General features: G+C 30.3%; 6 protein-coding genes across 7 annotated transcripts in view; 4 read left to right on the top strand and 2 right to left on the bottom strand.

Moving 5' to 3' along the window:
* The window catches only part of LOC119605121 (cytochrome c oxidase copper chaperone), a 35,525-nt gene extending 22,046 nt beyond the window's left edge, over positions 1 to 13,479 (bottom strand). Inside the window, exons 1-3 of the mRNA XM_037958080.1 lie at positions 13,324 to 13,479; positions 13,055 to 13,232; positions 12,275 to 12,982 (exon numbers count right to left, since the gene is read on the bottom strand). Coding sequence (XP_037814008.1) covers positions 12,898 to 12,982; positions 13,055 to 13,191 — 222 coding nt within the window. The 5' untranslated portion in view covers positions 13,192 to 13,232; positions 13,324 to 13,479 and the 3' untranslated portion in view covers positions 12,275 to 12,897. The remainder of the gene's footprint in view (positions 1 to 12,274; positions 12,983 to 13,054; positions 13,233 to 13,323) is intronic.
* On the top strand, positions 3,822 to 7,470 carry LOC119605120 (microsomal glutathione S-transferase 1-like). Its single transcript, XM_037958079.1, has 3 exons — positions 3,822 to 4,025; positions 6,951 to 7,033; positions 7,099 to 7,470. The coding sequence occupies exons 1-3, from the start codon at positions 3,873 to 3,875 to the stop codon at positions 7,349 to 7,351; spliced, it is 489 nt and encodes a 162-aa protein (XP_037814007.1). The 5' UTR covers positions 3,822 to 3,872; the 3' UTR covers positions 7,352 to 7,470.
* Positions 8,056 to 12,818, top strand: LOC119605119 (microsomal glutathione S-transferase 1). Of its 2 annotated transcripts, none has more exons than XM_037958078.1 (3): positions 8,056 to 8,444; positions 11,134 to 11,213; positions 11,272 to 11,758. In XM_037958078.1, exons 1-3 carry the CDS (start codon positions 8,208 to 8,210, stop codon positions 11,522 to 11,524), a joined length of 570 nt encoding a protein of 189 aa, XP_037814006.1. In that variant the 5' UTR covers positions 8,056 to 8,207; the 3' UTR covers positions 11,525 to 11,758. The 2 variants fall into 2 exon arrangements, with proteins under 2 accessions (XP_037814006.1, XP_037814005.1); XM_037958077.1 differs by lacking the exons at positions 11,134 to 11,213; positions 11,272 to 11,758 and adding exons at positions 12,152 to 12,231; positions 12,333 to 12,818 and having other exon boundaries at positions 8,083 to 8,444.
* A 1,026-nt stretch (positions 13,480 to 14,505) lies between the features above and the next one.
* LOC119605115 (dynein light chain 1, axonemal) lies at positions 14,506 to 15,255 on the top strand. Its single transcript, XM_037958069.1, has 2 exons — positions 14,506 to 14,848; positions 14,911 to 15,255. Exons 1-2 carry the CDS (start codon positions 14,585 to 14,587, stop codon positions 15,199 to 15,201), a joined length of 555 nt encoding a protein of 184 aa, XP_037813997.1. The 5' UTR covers positions 14,506 to 14,584; the 3' UTR covers positions 15,202 to 15,255.
* LOC119605114 (translation machinery-associated protein 16 homolog) lies at positions 15,208 to 16,091 on the bottom strand. Its single transcript, XM_037958068.1, has 3 exons — positions 15,968 to 16,091; positions 15,536 to 15,908; positions 15,208 to 15,467 (listed from the first exon to the last, which is right to left on the bottom strand). The coding sequence occupies exons 1-3, from the start codon at positions 15,968 to 15,970 to the stop codon at positions 15,250 to 15,252; spliced, it is 594 nt and encodes a 197-aa protein (XP_037813996.1). The 5' UTR covers positions 15,971 to 16,091; the 3' UTR covers positions 15,208 to 15,249.
* Positions 16,092 to 17,712: 1,621 nt separating this feature from the next.
* On the top strand, positions 17,713 to 22,091 carry LOC119605116 (lipoamide acyltransferase component of branched-chain alpha-keto acid dehydrogenase complex, mitochondrial). The gene is made up of 5 exons (XM_037958070.1): positions 17,713 to 18,020; positions 20,232 to 20,347; positions 20,418 to 20,994; positions 21,065 to 21,535; positions 21,600 to 22,091. The coding sequence occupies exons 1-5, from the start codon at positions 17,931 to 17,933 to the stop codon at positions 21,759 to 21,761; spliced, it is 1,416 nt and encodes a 471-aa protein (XP_037813998.1). The 5' UTR covers positions 17,713 to 17,930; the 3' UTR covers positions 21,762 to 22,091.
* Positions 22,092 to 22,488: the final 397 nt, after the last annotated feature.

Raw genomic sequence — 22,488 nt, 5'->3', positions numbered from 1 at the left:
GTCTATAATCTGGACTATAGTCTTATCTATAGTCTGGACTATATATAGTCTTATCTAAAGTTGTCTATAGTATGTCTTGTCTATATTCTGGATTATAGTCTTATCTTCAGTCTGGACTATAGTTTTGTCAATAGCCTGAACTATAGCTTAGACTACGGTCTAGAAGTAAGTCCTGACTATAATTTTGTATATCTGGAGTCTGGATTATAGTCTGGACTACAGTCCATTGTCTGAACTATATAGGGTATTGTCTTGTCTATAGTCTGGATTATAGTCTTATCTGCAGTCTGTGCTATAGTCTTGTCAATAGCCTGAACTATAGTATGGACTACGGTCTGGAATTAAATCCTGACTTTAATTTTGTATATATTCTAGACAGTTGAGGGTAAACAAAAATAGTATTATCTATTGTTTAGGCTACAGTCCATAGTTTTGGACTACAGTTTTGTTCCCTTCAAGATCATAAATAACCACTCACGGAAATAACGTAATCTCAGATAAGACTATTTAGACATTTAAAGTAAATTAAAATGAGCAATTTTTGGAGCATATTTTATACTCAAGTAACAGATAATGTCCCACAAAAAAATTGTATATTCTATATAAACGTTTACTATTATTTTGACCACAACTGTTTATGGCCTGTTTGTGTGTATTTAGCAGACATTCTTATACATACAATACGTCATTTTTTAGTATTTCTTTTAATGATGAATACACTTTTTTATTTTATTCTTTAATGGGAAATTTGTAGTTGATTTCTTGTGAAATTTGTTCTTTATTTTATATTATTGACGTGGTCTGTTAAAAATATTTTTAACATTTCAGTTTTGCAAACGTTTTCAGTAGAAACTAGATAAACGATCGATCGTACGATTAAGAATTGACTAACATAATAAGTTAAATAAAATCATTAGTTAGAAGTTCAAACCTGAAGATTACAATGGAGAAAGATCAATCCTAAAAAAATATCCCCACTTCTCTGTAGATATTAGTAGAAAGATCAGACATCAAAAAGATCGAACTAGAATGTATCATATATCAAATACACCCTCCTGTCTTGCATTTGCTACGCTTTCAGTTTAAAACCATTGAACCGATTTATATGAAATTTTACATATACATATGTAGGTATATTCTGAAGCTGTCTATAGCCTATTTTAGATCTTAATGTTATGCCATCGATCAATAATAATATAATCTTAAAACCCAGAATTTTTAAATATTTTTGTGGATCTACCACTAATATTTTGATGTGTTACAAACGGAATGAGAAAACGAATATTTTATGAAGGTGAGTGATATGTGATCACTTTAAATTTTCCATAAAAATTATTTAATTTTCTGACAGATCACAAAATTTATTTGTTTTTAAAATTATTTTAATAAACATAATTTTAAATTTAGAACATGTAACGTGTATTTTAAGAAGAAGAAAATGTCAAACTGGTCGTGGCCAGTTATTTTATTATTTCATTATCACTTATTAAATTTACTGCAATTAATACATTTTATAATTAATTATTTAAACATTTAGACAGGCTTGGAAAAAAATAACAACATATTTTTGTTCAAAACACATGCCTACAGAAATGAAAGTCAAATATTTTGATAACCTAACAGATTGTATTCGTACTTAAATTGTTCAAATTCAAAGAACAAACAAATGCTAAAATAATACCAAACGCAGTTAATGCAATTCGTTTTCATCACATTTTTTTTTTTTTTTGTTCAAAGTAAATTTTGGTAAATGTTTTTTAAGGTGTTGTCGTCTTATCAAACTAGAAACAAAAAATGTACTCGCATGTTGGATTTTTGTTTTGTTAAATAGAAATTCAAAAAAATAATACAAAGATCAAGGTTTAAATAATGAAACGAATAGCACACTCGCCATGAAAGATACAAATGAATCCAAGAAAAACACACTCATTAAAATTCCTTCAAGTCCAAAAAGCCATATTAATAAAGAATATAGTATTTCAATATCAGACATACAGATAGACACAAACCAAAAATTTGAATTAAATCTTAACGGAAGTTTATGCAGGAATTTGAAGATGCTCTGTGCTATTTAGGTTTTGATTTTGACAAAGAAAATATAGGCTAAGTACATCCGGAAAGAAAAGTAATATATACAATTTTGAAATGAGTAATCAATTAAAAAATGAATTTCTTGTAAATAAAAACGAAATAAATATTATGACGTGCGCTAGAAGTCTAGACAAAATAATAAACCCATCATTGTTCAGATGGTGGTGTATTGATTTTGTCAATCCATGTGTAACATATAAAAATATTGGTCGTTTTTGAGTCCTAGCCGTTTTTGTATGGTGTAGATAACGTTCAGAAGGCACTAACTTATTAGAAATACATATTTGGAAAATAGGTAAAATCCGACAGATCAAGAAAGTTAAAATTCTGGACTGTAGTGAGACTATAATATGAACTATAGTAAGACTTAAGTCCGGACTATGGTTAGACTATAGTCTAGACTATAGTGAGACTATAGTCTGGACTATAGTGAGACTCTTGTCTGTACTATAGTGAGACTCTTGTCTGTACTATAGTGAGACTATAGTCTAGTGAGACTATAGTCTGTACTATAGTGAGACTATAGTCTGTACTATAGTGAGACTATAGTCTGTACTATAGTGAGACTATAGTCTGTACTATAGTGAGACTATAGTCTGTACTATAGTGAGACTATAGTCTGTACTATAGTGAGACTATAGTCTGTATTATAGTGAGACTACAGTCTGGACTATAGTGACACTATAGTCTGGACTATAGTGAGACCATAGTCTGGACTATAGTGAGACCATAGTCTGGACTATAGTGAGACTATAGTCTGGACTATAGTGACACTATAGTCTGGACTATAGTGAGACTATAGTCTGGACTATAGTGAAACTATAGTCTGGACTATGGTATTCGAATTTTTCAATGTCCGAGAATACACGTATATAAAATATTTCGATGAGTTAGGCTATAAGAAGACTACAGTCCGGACTACAATTAGACTGGATTATAGTGAGGCTTTAGTTGACTGGAGGAAGGCTATAGTCTTGACTATATTGAGACTATAGTCTGGACTATAGTGAGACTATATTCTGGACTATAGTAAGACTGTTTTCTGGACTATAGTGAGACTATATTCTGGACTATATTCTGGACTATAGTCTGAACTATATTGAGACTATATTCTGGACTATCGTATTCGAATTTTACAAGGACAATATTTCGATAAGTTACAAATGGAATGACAAAACCAAAGTGTTGGGTATAAAAATAATATGCTTAAAAATTCTTATGAGGTCAAGAAGGATCAGTAATAATGCACTACACTAGAGAGCAATCAGTTTAAAAAAAGTACATAAAAACATTTGCATGTAATTTCAACGTATTAAGGGGATTCATGAAACACGAGTGCAAACTCGCACATTTGCACAAATTGTAATATGTATTATTTAGAAGATAAAATTTAGTTTAACATGAATAGTTTTTTTTTAATTTTAATTGTTTTAAAAGTAGTAAACTTTTGAAGAAAAAATAATTATCAAAATCTGTGGTCTTTCAAACAGAAAACCAAGTCTGTATATTTTCATTATTATTGAGTTTTATAAGTCTCAGCTATTCTTATCCATCAACAAGGTTTTCCTTTCAGCGTGTGAATTCAGCATATGTTTATTAAAAAATAAAGACATATTGTCTCCTGTAATTATAATTTCTAGAAAATACAACATTTATGCATACTTTGTATACAAGTTTACCTTAGGCCGTTTTAACACTAGAAATTATTTTAGTTTACACTTGTATGTCATTAAAATCGTTTGTACTATATCGAGTTTTTGCGTTAAAAATTATTTTGCAAAATGGCTAAATCGGAAGAAAATATAACAACGGTTTTAAATTTATTATCAACTGATAATCCGGTATTTTGTTGTTACTGCTTTTGGGGTAGCATTTTGATAATAAAAATGTTGCTGATGTCGATATTGACGGCAATGCGACGTTTTAGGAAAAAGGTAATTCAAATGTAATCTTATCGTGATTTGTTTGTAAATCAAAACTAAAGAAAACACATTTAAATAAATGCTCAAGATTAGATTTGTCTAAGAGTCACTAAGTACTACGATCCAATATGGGTGCAGTCTTAATTCTATTCGATATGAGTTTTTAAATTTACTATACGATTCCGCCATCACATATTCAAAAAATAATTACATGCTCTGAGATTTTTTAATTTTTTCTTCCCCACAACATAACTGAGAATAGAATGGTGGTATTTTAGAGTGCAGTGTCCTTGGGTCGCAAATATCAAACAATAATAGCTTAACTGTGTTAAAAAGCACATCTTTAAATAAGCTTCAAGCATACCTATTGCCGCCCGGTTGGCAAAATTTCCAATGTCTTTAAGCAACACAACATTCTCCCCAAGTACTCAATAGCTCAAGGTGGCATAGATTTACGCCTGGAGTACTGAAGAATATTAAAAAACATACTGGCTAGTTTTTTTATTGCCAAGTCTCGTTGCTCGGTCCACTCCTTTTGAAGAGTCCTTTGAAGGAGTTCCACTCCTTTTGAGGATATAATTCCATGAAACAACCTAATTACAAAAGAAGAATATGTGATTTACCAAGAACACTCGGAAGCCATTTTTCCCCCTATTCGGGAAAGTTATTTTTTCTTATGGTCCGTCCAGAGACTACTTGATTTTAGATTTTTCTATCAGCCATTAGCGATCTTGCTGGATACTTCAACCAAGGAAATATGTATATCCTTTAGTGTTGATGTCGTTAATTTCAGCCTGTTTGCTTTGTTCTGACTACTGTTTTCAGAATGTTGACTCTCAGAGTCGATATAGTAGAAATGAATACAATGCAAGTGTCAAGTACAGTACTTCTAGTATTACCTTCAAATTGGCATGGGGCTAAGATAATGTCCCCTTCAGAAAATGACTGTAACGCTCATAGATAACAGTTTTATGAGAACTCAAATCTCTTTGAAAAATTTCATAGGAGTCGGTCCATATTGGATCCAATACTCCACATAAGTTATGCTTATATGGAGTATTGGATCAAAAACAATGTAAAGCGATGAAATTCGGCATAATCAAGTTTTATAGGATTTTTCAATATTATATGTTCGTAATTAACCTTATATATAACTCGTCTGAATAAATCATTCCAACATTTTAGAATTATGGTATAATTCGACAAAAAGTTTTTTTTAAGATTAATCTCTTTTGTTAATTCATTAAAGATTGGTTCATGAACCAAACTCGCATCAAATGCCATATTCCGAAAATCACTCTAATTTGAATATTACTGCCGATACACGATAATAAAAATAAATGGGTACATAGTGCTAGAACATGCTTTGATGGATATATAAGATTCGGCATAGCCGAATATAATACTATTATTTGGTAATAAAATAGATGATTTTGGTCGGGAAGTCATATTTTTTGTGCAAATTTTGAAAAAAATGTATTACAAATGTATGGTTAGTTAGGGCCGTTTACGATACAGATGACGCCACAACCTCTAAAAAAGTTCCCTTTTATAGGTTCTCACTTACTCCGAACCATACATGCTTAATTTAATTTTTTAGTCATACTTCCGTTATTTATTGACCGATTTTGTTGCTGATGCACGTTGAAATCTTTTGTTGCTGATGCACGTTAAAATTCGCAACAAGTTCGATGCTGTTGCCACAAAGGAGTGACTGTGGGACTAAGCGTTGGAATTGAGTTGGTATTAAATGTATGTATATGATACAGGGTTGTGCAGGGTTGAATGGTGATGGTTGAAAGGTATTTTATACAAGTGATACTATTGAATTTTCTTTCTTTGTATAGTGAAAACTCTGTTCATACCAGATTTTCCACAGTGTATTCTCTGTGATGGATTCGTACTTCGGTCTATCGGTTACATCTCTAGGTGCAGTTGCCGACTCAACAGAGGGAATCTCATCTGCGTGGTTATAAAGTGATGTTTTTGCATCTCGGAAGTTAAACAATGGCGCAGCAACGGTCAGAGATTGGATTAGTTCGGTTACTTAAGCAAAGTGCTTGTACATGGACCGCCACAGCCATGTACAAAAATTGCCACCCTCGTGTAAGATACACCCAGTGGTTGGAAAAGACCACCGTGAAATAAGGCCAACACGGCAGGTGTTCACGTAAAGCACTTCACCATTGTAAACGGAAGTGATGTTTTTACATCTCGGAAGTTAAGCAAAGGGGCAGCAATGTTCAGATATTATATAGCTCGAGTACTTGCGCTAAGTGCTTTTACATGGACCGACAGAACCATGTACAAAAATTGCCATCCGCATGTAAGATACACATAAGGGGTGAAAAACACCACCGTGAAATTAGGCCAACAAGGCAGGGGTACACGTAAATCACTTCGACATTTTTACACACACAGACGCGTCCAGACGGACGCGACTAAATCGACTCCGCTATATACATATAAGGACTCGGAATATACATATGAATATACTTTATAGGGTCGGAAAATTATATTATAGAAAACTATTGTGTATAAGGATCGGAATATTATAGAATATGTTGTACTTTTGGAACTACGACTATTCCTGGAAATAGGATGTTTGAATAACCAAATTTCTTCGACATCTGAGAGAAACAAGACAAAATAGGTCGAAATATAACTATTACTATCGGAATATGTGTAAGAAGATATTCAAAAACTAAAGTATATTCAGTTTCTTCATAAAAAATATCCTTTTTTACACAAAGATCATTTTTGTATAAAAAAGTGATCGGCTACGAATTGGATGTTACGACCAAAATACATATCACTTCTCATTGAAGTAGCAGATCCTTTATGCAATTATTTATGTTTCTTTTCTTTTTACAATTACTAAAATACCTGATTTATATTACTATTTCTTTGTTACTAAACAACTCATTACATTTGCAGTCATTCGTTAACCCTGAAGACTTGGCCTTAAATAAAGTAGCCGAACCTGTTCTTAATGATCCTGATGTAGAACGTGTAAGAAGGTAAATAACAGAAACATTATTGCACTTAAGATCAGAACTATTAACATGTAAATCTTACATTTTAGAGCTCATCTCAATGATCTAGAGAATATAGTGCCTTTTATGTTGATTGCCTTGGCCTACATAGCGATAGGACCCAAACCATTGGTGGCACGTTTGTTAATACGTTTTTTTGCACTAGCACGAATTCTACATACGATTGTTTATGCATTTCGACCTATACCGCAACCAATACGAGCAATAGTATTCTTTATTGGCTTTTTTATTACACTCTATATGGCGTTTTATGCGATGATCAAGACGATTGTGTATATTTAATTAAGTATTTTATGTATAATTTAAAAAAAAAAAAAGTATATAATTAAAAAGGGTATATGTGTTTAAAGATAGAAGAGAGAGTGTGCGGTAAAATAATTTAACAATAAAAATATTTTGTTTAGACAATTATTATTGTTTTGCATGTTTCGGTTGACATTAATAAATGCTAGTTTTTAATACAAAGATCGACGACTGTATTGTGAGCATCAGTTGAGATTAATTATACATTTTGTATATTTTAAACGAAATGTAAACAGAGATTATTTTATTTCTAGATTATTTTCACTGATTAAAATATAATTGGTAGTTAATAGAGATCAACAACGATCTGTTAGTAATTTCGGATACAGTAGCAGAAACCTTTTAGATTTGATATGTCTGTATTAATATACAAATTTAGAAATGTTTTAAAGAACTATTCTTACATCTAACTTGTAGATACTGTAGGGAGTTGTTATACTTAAGTTTAGATGAAACAATGTTTTCAAAACATGTAGGGTATTAAAAATTCGCCAAATGAAAACCTTGTCATCGTTCAAGATCATTTAACGTTATTCGAAAATTTATACAATTTTAACTATACCTTTAACTAATAATATAACAAACCAGTTTGATTAATATTCATTGCAAATTATATATTTAATATACTATATACTTCCAATTAGTTTCTGGTATATTTCACGAAATGCAGTCAAGTTTAAAACGCAAATACTATGGTCGTATAAGTCTTTCATATACGATTGCTTGAAACACAACGTCGATTTACTAAGAACAATAGATTTATTTGTAAAAAAAAAATAGAAAACATTGATTTATTTTGAACTGTGTTTGTAATTTTATTTTTAAATTTTAAATAATGATAAGTCCAACATCAACAACTACAGAATCGGCTGCAGCAGTAGGTCCATTAAATGGACATGGATTTATGAATATGTCATCTGCCTCATCAACAACAACTAATAAATTAAATTATTTTTCTATGTTGAACCTTGATAATCCCGTATTTTGTTGTTTTCTGTTTTGGACCAGTGTTTTAGTGATAAAAATGCTTTTAATGTCTTTATTGACTGCATTGCAACGTTTTCGTTATAAAGTAAGTTTCGATTGGATTTATTTTATATAAAAAATATATAAATTTTTAAGTGAAATTCATATAAATCATCTTAAATTTCAAATGCAGCAAAACAAATAAATTTTTTTAAAACAAAAAAATTTAAAACTGTTAAATTTATAAACAAATGTACGACATTTATTTGAAACAAGTACAGCTATGAAAAAATGTGAAAAATCTTTATAAAAAACTTTGCTGTTAAAACAAAGGTTTATTAAGGCCTCTCTAGTAACAGCTAACAACTATGAATGAGGCCTTTAATAACGTTTTAACATTTTATTGCGCATCTAATCCAATTCAAAGCGGAAATATCTATTAAAAATATGTATTAAACGTATTTAGACTTCGAACGCCCATTTTTGCGTTCTAGAATAATACTGAAAATAGTTATTTATCCAAACGTTATATTCGGTTTAGATTTAAATGTAAATTCTAGTTTTGGGCGAAAGTTAATGGACTGAGCGTAAGTCCTGGGAAAACGGTACCGGTATTATTTACGGAGATATAAGGTGGACAACCAAAGATAGACGGTATCGAACTATGTTCACCTAGCGGAGCTAAGTATTTAGGGACTTTCCTCTATAGCAAGCTTTCATGGAAGGAAAATACTCAGGAAATAATGAAAAAGTGACTCAATGCATAATACACATGCAAGAATTCTATAGGAAAGAATTGGGGTCTCCAACCAGATATGGTAAATTGGATTTACACATTGGTCACCAGGCCTCCTCTAACTTATGGTTGCATTTTCATGCTGGGAGGCTTTGAAAAAGGACAGGTATAGGAAGATGCTCCATAAAGCTCAAATGTGTAACATTGCAAGTGCTCCATTACAAGTGCGGCCTTCATACCTCTCATCTGTAGAACATTTTGTATCGGGTGTGACGGCCAGGAATATATTGACTCTACGAGTTTTCGTTAGTCAAACCTTCGGATACAATCATACATTCTGTACGAAGAAGATCTACTTGATCGTTGTAATTCCCCTTGCAGTGACTTTATTAGACTGTTTACCATTAGACTGTGTTGGATGCCGGGGCACTGCAATGTGTATGGATGAGGTTGTGGACGAACTGGCTAGATTAGCTTCGAACCTTGATATAGATAAAGGGATTGTAAAAACAACAATCTGTCACTAATATGGGTGGATATTCGAGAGAATCTGTGATATCATTAACCAGCCCTGGAATAGTAGTAAGGGTTGTAAAATATCAGAGGCCTTATACCCAACACTTGATGTGAATGCTACCATGATACTATAGGAATGGATAAACGCAGTCTAAGGATTCTGATCGGGATCCTAAAGAGTTATTGCTCAATTGCAGGCATTTTGCAGAATTTTTGGTTAAGCACCTAGAGAGAGACAAGGCGAAACGAAGTGTTGTCCGCAAAATAAACAATCTTCTAGTCTGGGACGAACCACAACTCTTCAGAATTTGCAGAAGTCAATAAGAATGCTAAGCCTTCTAAAGTTTTTAGCCCAGATGGAATTTCGATACTGAAGAACCTTGGCGGAGAGTGGAGTTTATGACGAAAATGTTAAAACTATCCATCAAGAGCATACTTAGGCTATCCCGACTCCTAAAAAGAGGGAAAACGCTAGCCAGGGAAAGCCATACAGGCCGATCTCTCAGTTATTAACAGTAGCGAGAACCCTTGATGCTGTTCTCCTCACCATACTGACACATCTAACAGTGCTTCAGCATCATCAGGGTTTACTGAAAATCCAAAACACACAGCATTAATAGCCATCAGCACTCAAATTTCACAAGGATTATACTAACAAAAACTCTGTAAGAGAACGGTTCTAGTGGCATTGGATCTATCAAAACCTTTTAATAGTTTTTATGGACGCTAGGGTCAAATGATGTCAGATTATTAGAAAATTGACAGTATAACATAGATATGTACATGTGAGCCAAATTCATTAAATTATGAAGTTTGATTCCAATATTTACATGAGCGGACATACAGACGGACATAGCTTAATCGATTTAGAATCAATATTTCGGGGGAATAATCAATATTTCTACGCGTTACATACATTAGCACAAATCCATTTTACTATCACACTAAAGTGGTATACATTTTTTTTATAAAAGATATTTTCAATAAAATGTAGCATATTTGGTGAAAAGTGCATACGATTCATATAGGATTCATATGACTATATACATTATCAAGGATGTAAGAATCGAAAGTTTACTTCATATAACACAAACCATGGACTATATTACTTCAACAATAAGAAAAGTACTACAACTACATTAAAAGACAATAGTAAAGATATTGAAAAACCAAATTAGTACTGTAGTCAAGTACTAAGTAACTTTTTTACTATTTTGTCAGAAAAAATATAGTTTTGCCTAATCATTTCTTTTAGCAAGTGCAATTTCATACTACTATTAACTTTGATTGATGAAAATTATAATAAAATAGTTAATACTCCAAATACTTAAGATAATATTTTTAATCAATATAAAAGTAAGTTCTAGAAAAAATTTCCTGTACATTAGAATGATAAAAAAAAATTAATTTCTAAATTACAGATATTGCGGCTATTTCCTAAAGCTTTTATAAAAAAGGTAGACTCATTAACCAAACATTATAATGACTAAATAAAAACATTAACAATTATAAGAATTAATGAAAAACTAAATATTTGTTAAAGGTTTTTCCCAATCAAGAAGATTTGTTTTTCAATAATATAGAAGTACAATTCAATGATCCTCAAGTGGAGAGAGTAAGAAGGTAAAGTGTAATCCTAAATAGACCTTATGTTCCTAATTTAAACATTTTCTATTTCTAGAGCCCATCGCAATGATATGGAAAATATATTGCCTTATTTCACTATGTCTTTGTTGTATATTTGTACTAATCCTTCAGCGGTAGTAGCTTGCAATCTATTTCGTGTAGCTGCTGTAGCTCGTGTGGTGCATACTTTGGTTTATGCCTTTTATCCGGTACCTCAACCTTCAAGAGTTTTAGCCTGGGGTCTAATGTTTGTCATTACTTTGTATATGGCCGCCGATGTTGGTTTACAAATGATCAAATATATTTAAAAAGTTTTTAAATTATAAAAACTTACGCAGAATTGTATGAATTTTATAACTCAATTTTTTGATTCTTAATATTCTTATAATTCGTGAAACAATGTAATCGAATATTGAGAAAAAGTGTAATTATAATAAAAAATATACATGAATAAAGAATTTTTTGTGTTCAATTCAAAACTACATTCAATATTTTGGTCTAAAATCCTACTCCGCTTGTCGAGATATTAAAATTTTATTTGTATTTAAGAGTTTTATTTTTCTAAAAGAAAATCTTCAATATTGAAAACTTTGTATAAGAAAATCTAAATCTATTCAACTATTGAAAATTTTCTATAAAAAATCATTAATATTGAAAACTTTTTATAGAAAATCTACAAAATTTTATATTTTTATATAAAAAATCATCAATACTAAAAGCTTCTTATAGAAAATCTTCAATATTGAAAACAATTTTTAAACAAAATAATCACTATTTAAAATTTTTTTTAAGAAAATAATCAATATTGAAACATTTTTTTAGGAAAATCATCAATATTGAAATTTTTCCTAAGAAAATCGTCAATATGGAAGGCTTCTTTCTATAAGGAAATATTCAATAATACTATCTTTAATAGCAAATTCATTTTCTTTAAGATATTTGCCAACCAAGAAGATTTGGTCTTTCACAATGTCGACTTACAATTTAACGAGCCTCATGTGGAAAGAGTAAGAAGGTAAGATATAAAAAAAATAATAATAAGAAAACTAAAAATGTACCTGTTTAACTGCTTAATTTCAAAATTCTATTATACTGCTTCTTTCTTTGTATTTCCAGAGCCCATCGTAATGATATGGAAAATATTCTACCTTATTTTACTATGTCGTTAATCTATATCTGCACTAATCCTTCACCAACTCTAGCACGTAATCTATTTCGTGTAGCCGCTGTAGGACGTATTATACATACTTTGGTTTATGCCTTCTATCCGGTGCCTCAACCCTCCAGAGTTATATCTTGGGGTTTAATGTTTGTTATTACTTTGTATATGGCAGCGGATGTTGGTTTACAAATGATAAAATACATTTAAGTTGTTGTTTTTTTCAAAGTTTGCAAGTGCTTCTTGCTTCACTTTTTCTTTTTTATGATTTTTTTAAGTTTTTTAAGAATTTTGTTTTGTTGTTTTTAGAACTAATAAACTAAAAATATACAATAAATTAAGCGTTTTTCTTTTGCGTTCATTATTAACTAAATAATGACTGACTGAGATGCATTCCTTAGAATTGTGGCACACACAAATCTGTGAATAAAATTTAACAAACATGAATCCAGATTGATAGTGAGAGGGAAAGGGGGAGGATGATATTAACAGTACGTTGCTTTGGCCAATTTGTTTAGGGATTTAAATATTAAAACCCTGATCCCGCATGCATTTCTTGTGGGCCTCTATTAAATCACCACATTCAGATTCACCCTTTTCAATAATACTGGAAAATTGTAAGAAAAAGTAATATTAGTGGGTTTTTTATTCCTATATTATCACAAATTCTTTCTCTTACCATTGATCTCTCACTTTTTTAGTTTCCGGACAGGCACAGCAGGCTTTGCACTTGGGTTTAGCTGCTGGCTGTTCGGAACCGGCATTTACAGCTGGAGCAGCAGCTTGGGCAACTTCTTTGACTGGAGCGTTTCCCATTTTTTCTGTTTGTAGAGTATGTGTTGTTGTGTAAGAGTATTCTAGAATTATTTAATAGTTTTTTTCACACAATTCGTTTGTTAAAAGTTTTTTTTTAATAAAAATTCTTCAGTTATGTTTTATTTTACTCACTATTGATTATTTAATTTTTAATTTATTTATAGATTTATTAATTTCACAATTATTTTGTTATTTTCTCAGGAATTTTTGGTATTTTATCATGCACGAGTCAAAATTAATTTGAGAATAAAGTTTCAGGGTCACTTTGCAACACTAAAATGTCATACGACCAGCAACAACTGATGACAGGGTTGGGAAAAGCATTACATATTAAATTTGTTTTGTTTAATAATAAACTGTAAACAAACATTATTTGCGATTTCTTTTAATGCATAAATGGAACAAAGGTACTACTTTAAACCACAAGTCATAAATAATGCAGTATTAACAAATTCAAGTCATTTAATTTTAGCTAGAACTTTATTCTTTTAAATCATCTCAATTGTCCATTCCTGTTTGAAAAACAAAGCAAATTTAAAAAGTACTGTATAAAAACAAACACTGCAAATTGCAGGGTGTTTCAGATATATACATAAAACGAAGTAAATTCAAAAATAAATAAAAGTAAAATTTCGAATTTCAAAATTTAATTATCAGATCTTTCTTTAAAAATGTATCAAAAAAGTTTCTATTAAAATCATTAATATTTAAAATTATCTATAAGAAAATGGTCAACATTAAACATTTTCTAAAAGAAAATCATAAATATTGAAAACTTTCTATTACAAAATCTGCAATATTGAAACAGTTTATATACAAGAATAATACGTCTATATATGTATAAATTTTTCTAAAAATAATCAAAATACAAAGCTTTCTATAAAAATTTTTCCATAAGCAAATCATTTTGTATAAAGAAAATCATCAATATTAAATATTTTCTGTAAAAAATTATCAATATTGAAAATCATTTATATGACAAACATCAATATTGAAAATTTTCTATAAGAAAATCATCTATATTAAAATTTTTCTATAAGAAAATCATCTATATTGAAAAATTTCAATAAAAAATCATTAATATTAAAAATTTTCTATAAGAAAATCATCAATGTTAAAATTTTTATTAATTTTCTATTAGAAGATTATGAATATTGAAAATGTTTTATAGGAGAATCTGCAATATTTGAAATTATTAAAAAAAACTTCAATACTGAAAATTTCCTTAAAAGATCTGTAAAAAAAACTCTATAAGATTTAAAAATGTCAAAATTAGAAATCATTTTTTAAAATTGTCATATAAAATACCTGAATACCTTTTTCAAGTTTATTTAACAAAACTAAAATTAAAACCACTTCGAGGAAAGTTATACACCAATTCTAATAAAAAGCCATGGCCAAACCAACAACTATCAAAGAAGCTATAACCAAATGGGAAGAACGTACCCAACAAGATTCCACCAAAGCCACTGAAATTGGTTTACAATTGCAGTTTCCGCCCATAGAAAAAATGGATGGCACATTGGGTACATTCACAGAGTGTCGAAAATTAAGTTTATCAACAAATATGATAGAGAAAATAACAGGAATAGGAAATCTGAAAAATTTAAAAATTTTATCATTGGCCAGAAATAATATCAAAGCGCTAAATGGCATAGTGAGAAGAAATCTTTAGTAACATAAAAAATTTGTTACGAAACAAAAATTCTGTAATTCTAGGAACCTTTAGCTGAGACTCTGGAGGAGTTGTGGGTTAGTTACAATGTCATAGAAAAACTTAAGCCTTTGGAGGTAATGAAGGCTTTAAAGGTGTTTTATGTTTCCAATAACTCAATTAAAGACTGGTCCGAATTCAATAGAATGGGTGTACCTCCCAAGCTGGAAGAGATTACCTTCATGGGTAATATTTTATATGAAAATATGGATGAAGCCGCTTTTCGCACGGAAGCTATAAGACGTTTGCCAAATTTAAAGAAATTAGATGGAGAACCGGTTATAAGAGGAGATTAGTTTTTGTGTTTTAAATATAACATTTTATTTAATTTTTAAATATAACTCTTAACAAGTTTCCATGGATTCTTCTTTGCTTTGAGAGGAGGTGGAGGCGTTTTCAGTAGCTTCTGTTTGGGAATTACCTTTCTCCTCATATTCCTTTTTAAGTCTTTGCAGCATATTATAAGATATTAATTCTACCTTAAGATGTTGAACATTTATGGCACTGCCATCCCAATCCAGTAGCGATTTAAATTTAACGGGGTCACAAAGATTTAAAAGTTCTAAAATGTAACAAAAAGTAACAATTCAATGTATATATAGAAATGAAGTAATTCTTATTGTAGCTTACGCATTCCTCCCGTTTTATATTCTCCAGTCTCTCTTTCCAATGTAATTTTAATCACATCTTGTCTAGCAACATGCTGATGTGAACGATTTTTACTTATAGACTGTTTCAAAGCAATTTGTTCTAACTCTTCATCGAATCTTTTCAAATACAATTCGATAAGTTCCTCAAATTCATGTGGTGTCAGAGGTTGTGTTCTTCCTTCTTCGATATGTTCTAGAAACCAACTTAACTTTTCTCCCATTATATTCGATTTGATGGCATGACCCATTCTCTGTTTGTGTTTGTTATTTTGCCGGCGCGCTTTTTTGCTGAGAGCTTTGGTCTTGCGACTGTTGGGATGTTTACATTTTTCTAATTCTTTGCGTAAATTTGTCTATAACAAGAATTAATTATAATTAGCAGAATTTTTAAAGAAACTTTAGCAATATTTACCATTTTTATGAATTTTGTGTTGTTTTTTTCTTGTATTTGTTTTACACGTGTAGTTTGTTATTGTTTTGATGATATAGTTTGACAGCGGATAAAGTCAAAGGCAAGTGATAATTTTAACGGCGGCATTTGTAAGGAAAATGAGAAAGACTTACACTGAAAACTTGAGTCAATTAGTTTGAAATTAAAATATAGTAAATTGAATTAAAATATGTCTCCCAACTAAATTTTGTAATAAAAATTATATAAATAAATTATATTTTTAAATATTACATTTAAGCTTAATTTAAAAAATGTGCAGGCTAACTAACTAACTAACTAACTAACTAACTAACTAACTAACTAACTAACTAACTAACTAACTAACTAACTACTAACTAACTAACTACTACTAACTAACTAACTAACTAACTAACTAACTAACTAACTAACTAACTAACTAACTAACTAACTAACTAACTAACTAACTAACTACTAACTAACTAACTAACTAACTAACTAACTAACTAACTAACTAACTAACTAACTACTAACTAACTAACTAACTAACTAACTAACTAACTAACTAACTAACTAACTACTAACTAACTAACTAACTAACTAACTAACTAACTAACTAACTAACTAACTAACTAACTAACTACTAACTAACTAACTAACTAACTAACTAACTAACTAACTAACTAACTAACTAACTAACTAACTAACTAACTAACTAACTAACTAACTAACTAACTAACTAACTAACTAACTAACTAACTAACTAACTAACTAACTAACTAACTAACTAACTAACTAACTAACTAACTAACTAACTAACTAACTAACTAACTAACTAACTAACTAACTAACTAACTAACTAACTACTAACTAACTAACTAACTAACTAACTAACTAACTACTAACTAACTAACTACTAACTAACTAACTAACTAACTAACTAACTAACTAACTAACTAACTAACTAACTAACTAACTAACTAACTAACTAACTAACTAACTAACTAACTAACTAACTAACTAACTAACTAACTAACTAACTAACTAACTAACTAACTAACTAACTAACTAACTAACTAACTAACTAACTAACTAACTAACTAACTAACTAACTAACTAACTAACTAACTAACTAACTAACTAACTAACTAACTAACTAACTAACTAACTAACTAACTAACTACTAACTAACTAACTAACTAACTAACTAACTAACTAACTACTAACTAACTAACTAACTAACTAACTAACTAACTAACTAACTAACTAACTAACTAACTAACTAACTAACTAACTAACTAACTAACTAACTAACTAACTAACTAACTAACTAACTAACTAACTAACTAACTAACTAACTAAATAATAACTAACTAACTAACTCAAAAAATTTTTAAATGTACAATTTACGGTAAATGCTATTTTTAATTAGCGATTTCTTAATTCGTACAAGTTGACAACATTGAAGGAAGTGTTAAAAAATATTTCGAGAGTGTACTAAAATCTTAAATTCAAATTGAATTGGCCAAAAATTATATACTGTTATTTTTTAACCATCGATTTTTTAATGCAAATAAATTTTTTATAATTATTTAAAAAAAAATTTATATATTTTTAAATTTACTATTCTGTCATATCAAACTCTCTCCCTCTCACTTTCCTCACACTTTGTTTCGCAAAAGTATCTGAAAATCAAACAAGTAGTAGGTACGCAGTGAGTAGGTTATTATTTTGTTTTGTTCACAAGTCACTGAAAGTGTAAAGAATCTGCGAAATTTGCCATTGAAATTTATTTAGTTGCTAGCGTTTTCTCAACTTTGACGGACACGTTTTCTACTCAAGATATTGAATCGAGAAAAAAGCAAAAATAATCAGTTGTTAATTAAAAAAAAAAATACCCCATATTAAGCTAATCATTTGTGTTCTCTGGGTGAAAAGTATCTGAATATTATAATAATATATTAAAATGTCTTCCTATATCTTGAGAAACGGTAGTACCGCAGCCATACTGAAGAAGTATTTACCACGTCAACTTAGCAACAACAGTTTAAATAATGTAATTTATTCATACAAATATAAATTAATTAAAAACTACTTAATTTTAATATAAAAACAACATTTGCTTAACATATGTTTAATTATTACACAGTTATAAAAACATAAAAGATATAAGTACTTTTTTAAATTTATTATATTACATAATTGTGCAAATAATTCCAAAGAGTGTATGTGAATGGAGAAAAAAAGAAAAATATAAAAATCTGACAGTTTAGCTAACTATTCGAACTGTCAATTTTGCGTTTTTTAGTGTCTTCATTCATGAGCAAAAAATACAATAACAAAAAATATAAGTAAACATGTGTTATCAGTGATCTCTCATTTTTTGCCTTAAAAAATTATACTCACTTTTTTCCAGTTACAAAATTTTAGTGTGAGTCTAGTTAATAGATAATGTGTGTTTATTAAACAAGTTCTTATTGTTGTTGTTGTTGTTATTTACAACAAAGTTCTGTGTTTTGTTTTGATTCACATGATTTACATAGAAAGAATAAACGAATAAAGAGAGTATTCTTCAAGTGTTTTTTGTTTTTTTTCTTAAGAACATATGCGAAACATATTTAAGGAAAATATTTCAACATTTTAAATACAAAAACATACCTTTCTTGACCTTGGATAAATATTTATATTTTATAAGGAACTAAAGTCCATAATTATTGTTTATTTGTGTAAATATCTAAAATTTATTTTAAGGTTGTAATGATAATTACCTGCCTATGCCCATTTAATTTTGCGTAAAAAGTAATTAGTGGTGTGTTAAAAAAAATGTGGTGAATTTGAAAAGTATTTGTCTAGAAGTTAATTAATGTAGTGATAACGACTTTTAAATATAAATAACATGAAGGTGTGACTTCATTTAAAAATTATTTAAAATTTGATAATAAATCTGAAATAATTAGCCAAAGAGTAGACATAGAAGGTATTGGATTTCTCAAATTAAGAATTTATTTTAGAAATCATTTCATTTTACTATCGAACTTCACATCCAATTTATAGATAATCTATAAATACACAAATTATTCAATATTTTTCATAAATAGCACCGTTTCGAAACGGTGAAAAGATAGCAGTATCGGCATTTCAATTTGTTTTGGCATATTTCGGTAACGGTATCTTTGTGTTATCGGTTTTTAAGCTTATTTCGATATTGCCGTTTTAGCGTTATCGGAATTTTGGCTTATTTCGGTAAAAATGTGAAAAATTCATACTATTAAGAAAATTATTCTTAAATAGTATAATTTAGTCAATGAAAACAGAACATAGTAGGTATTTATGTTGGATTTTTTTTTTCTATATTGTCACCTTAATATATAAAACGCGTGTCTAACAATCGTATTAAAAATCGGCATTGGGTGAGTTACCATAGGATATATAGCTGAAATATTTGTATTTGTACTTAATATAGACCAACCATCGAACTTTTTTTCTTTTGTTTACACAACATCGTGTCTGATGCCGAACAATTCGTATTTGGAGCTGCTCTAGGTGACGGATCATTCTGATATACATACATATGTACCTTGTAATGATATTCATGATGAGGAAACTGAAATTATAATGTTCATTTATTATTATATGATTATATGTTCATTTTAGGGACTTTTTTAGCCATTCTATATATATAAATATATATATATATATATATATATATATATATATATATATATATATATATATATATATATATATATGACTTAGTTCATGTTGCGGTTTTCATGTGAGGCACTTCGATTGCTTGTAATAGTAAGAAGAAGCTATTAGGAGCGAACAACAGGACCGATAGCTGTCCAGGTGTATATCTTTGGATATATATCTACTAGAAGCTATCACAATGAGATCGATGAGGAAAAATTAAACATTGTACGATTTGGAGGATATTTTCAGAGTTTGTAATTATAAGAAAGATTCATTCATTTGAGCCTTGGGCTAGTTCGATTCTATACTAGGATATACATATATTCAAACGTAATCTGGGAAAGGCTCCGACTTGACCCACTATTAGTTAACATAAAAGTACCATTTTATGGACTCAAGTGTGTAAATAATTGACTGTCCTTATAAGTGTCTTTTCATAACTGAATACATATTTTATTAACGCGAAAAAACTTTGTTTCTATTAACGAAACTCTGGAAACTGCACAATATATAAATTACAATATTAAGAATGAAACGAAAATCAACCTCCTTCTAACCTGGTTATTCTTTACAGGCTACCGTTACTGGTCAATTTCGTGCCTTTCACGTGACACCATGCTTGGAAAAGGTAGTGTCTTTCAAACTCAGTGATATTGGTGAAGGTATACGTGAAGTTACTGTTAAGGAATGGTAAGTTAATGATGAAAAATATCCTAAAAATTCATAACAAACATTATCATTACTTCTTCACCCCCACAAGGTTCGTCAAAGTTGGAGACACTGTTCAGCAATTCGATAATTTGTGTGAGGTACAATCGGACAAAGCCTCCGTCACTATTACCAGTCGTTATGATGGTAAAATTCTAAAATTGCATCACAATGTCGATGACGTTGCATTGGTGGGTAAAACATTGTTGGATTTTGAAGTTGAAGATGAAGAAGACGATTCTGATAGTTCTGACTCGGAAGATGAAAAGGAGAAAACTCCCGTTAAGAAGACTGAAAGCGAGGTTGCCGCCAATCCTAAGCAAGCTACCGATGAGGAAGTTAACCGCAGCATTACATTGGCCACACCGGCTGTTCGTCGTATTGCCAAGGAAAACAATGTGGATTTGTCGAAAGTAACACCTACCGGTAAAAATGGTCGTGTCTTAAAGGGTGATGTTTTGGAATATTTGGGACAAGTACCACCAGGCACTAACATTCCTCATCCTACCATTGCGGCCAAGGCTGGTGCAGCTGCTGCCGCTAAGGCCAGTGCTCCAGTTCCAGCTGATCGTGTGGAACCCTTGAAGGGCGTACGTAAGGCTATGTTGAAATCTATGTCTGAATCTTTGGTAAGTTAGAACTTTTTAACATATATGTATAGAGAACTGTAATTGAACTTTTTCGGTTTGTGTTCCCTAGAAAATCCCCCACTTTGCTTATAGTGATGAAGTGGATATGACCAATTTAATGGGCTTCCGTGATCAATTGAAGGAGGTAGCCAAAGAGAATGGTGTACCCAAATTGACTTTTATGCCCTTCTGCATTAAGGCCGCCTCAATTGCTCTCTCGAAATATCCCATTTTGAATAGTTCTTTGGATGTGGAAACTGAATCTATTATCTACAAGGGAGCTCACAATATCAGTGTTGCTATTGATACTCCTCAAGGTTTAGTGGTGCCCAATGTTAAGAATGTTCAAAACAAAAATATTATTGAAATTGCTCAAGACCTCAATGCTTTAATCGAAAGAGGACGCAAGGGCGCTTTGACACCACAAGATTTTGCTGATGGTACTTTCTCTCTCTCCAACATTGGTGTTATCGGTGGCACTTATACCCATCCCTGTATAATGGCTCCTCAGGTGTCCATTGGTGCCATGGGTCGTACCAAGGTAAAGAAAAAACATTTCTTATTTTTATTTCAATTTTATTACCTTATTTCTCTCACATCCACAGGCCGTTCCCCGTTTCAATGAAAAAGATGAAGTAGTCAAGGCCTACATTATGAATGTCAGCTGGTGTGCTGATCATCGTGTCATTGATGGTGTAACCATGGCCAGTTTCTCGAATGTCTGGAAGAAATACTTAGAAAATCCCGCTTTATTCTTATTGAACTGAATAGTTTAATCACTTGATATCCGCCTGTTTTCCCCACCCAATACTTAGATGATGTATTCGAAGTCATTGTGTGTGAGTGTGTGTCCATACATTGTAAAAGGCTGTAATATTGCATTTATTTTAGTTTTTGAAACAAAGTGTAGTGTAGATGTAATATTTTACTTTTCTTTAACTTTCTATTAGCGAGTCTTACTGTAACTGTTTAATGTGCATTTATTATGAATATATAAATATGTATTTAACGTTTAATTTTAAGTCGGTTACAGTTAAATCGTTGCATTTAAGTAAATACCTTTAATAAATATTTGTTTTAGTAAATATTATAACGGACTTATATTGGAGATTTATTTTTTGGAATTTATTAAGCTAAAAGGGAAGTTTTTAGAAAATAGAAACTATAAAAACATGGAAATTGTGCCAAAGACCGAAGTTACTTAAATTCTAATTATTGGAATTAAAAAAAAGACCAGCGATAATTTAGGAGGTATTGCTTGGTAACACGTTATCCGTGAACTAAAAGTAGGTACCATCGCTTCCGAGTTTACAGCACTAATAATGAACATTTGACAGCTTCCACTATTTATCTAATGGGACTGGTTTATTGTCAAGACCACTTACTGTTCTATCATCAAGATTAAAATCCAGAATAGTCTATATTATAGACTATATGCTAGACCATAGACCTTACTATATACTAGACTTTGTATGTATATATAGTCTAGTCTAT

Source organism: Lucilia sericata, unplaced genomic scaffold (assembly GCF_015586225.1).
Source record: "Lucilia sericata isolate MDLA Ls3-8-SP2 unplaced genomic scaffold, ASM1558622v1 Contig000457F_arrow, whole genome shotgun sequence".
In the NCBI taxonomy this organism is placed as follows: Eukaryota; Metazoa; Arthropoda; class Insecta; order Diptera; family Calliphoridae; genus Lucilia; species Lucilia sericata.
The sequence above is the reverse complement of the archived record's forward strand: the minus strand, read 5'-3'. Positions and strand labels throughout refer to the sequence as shown.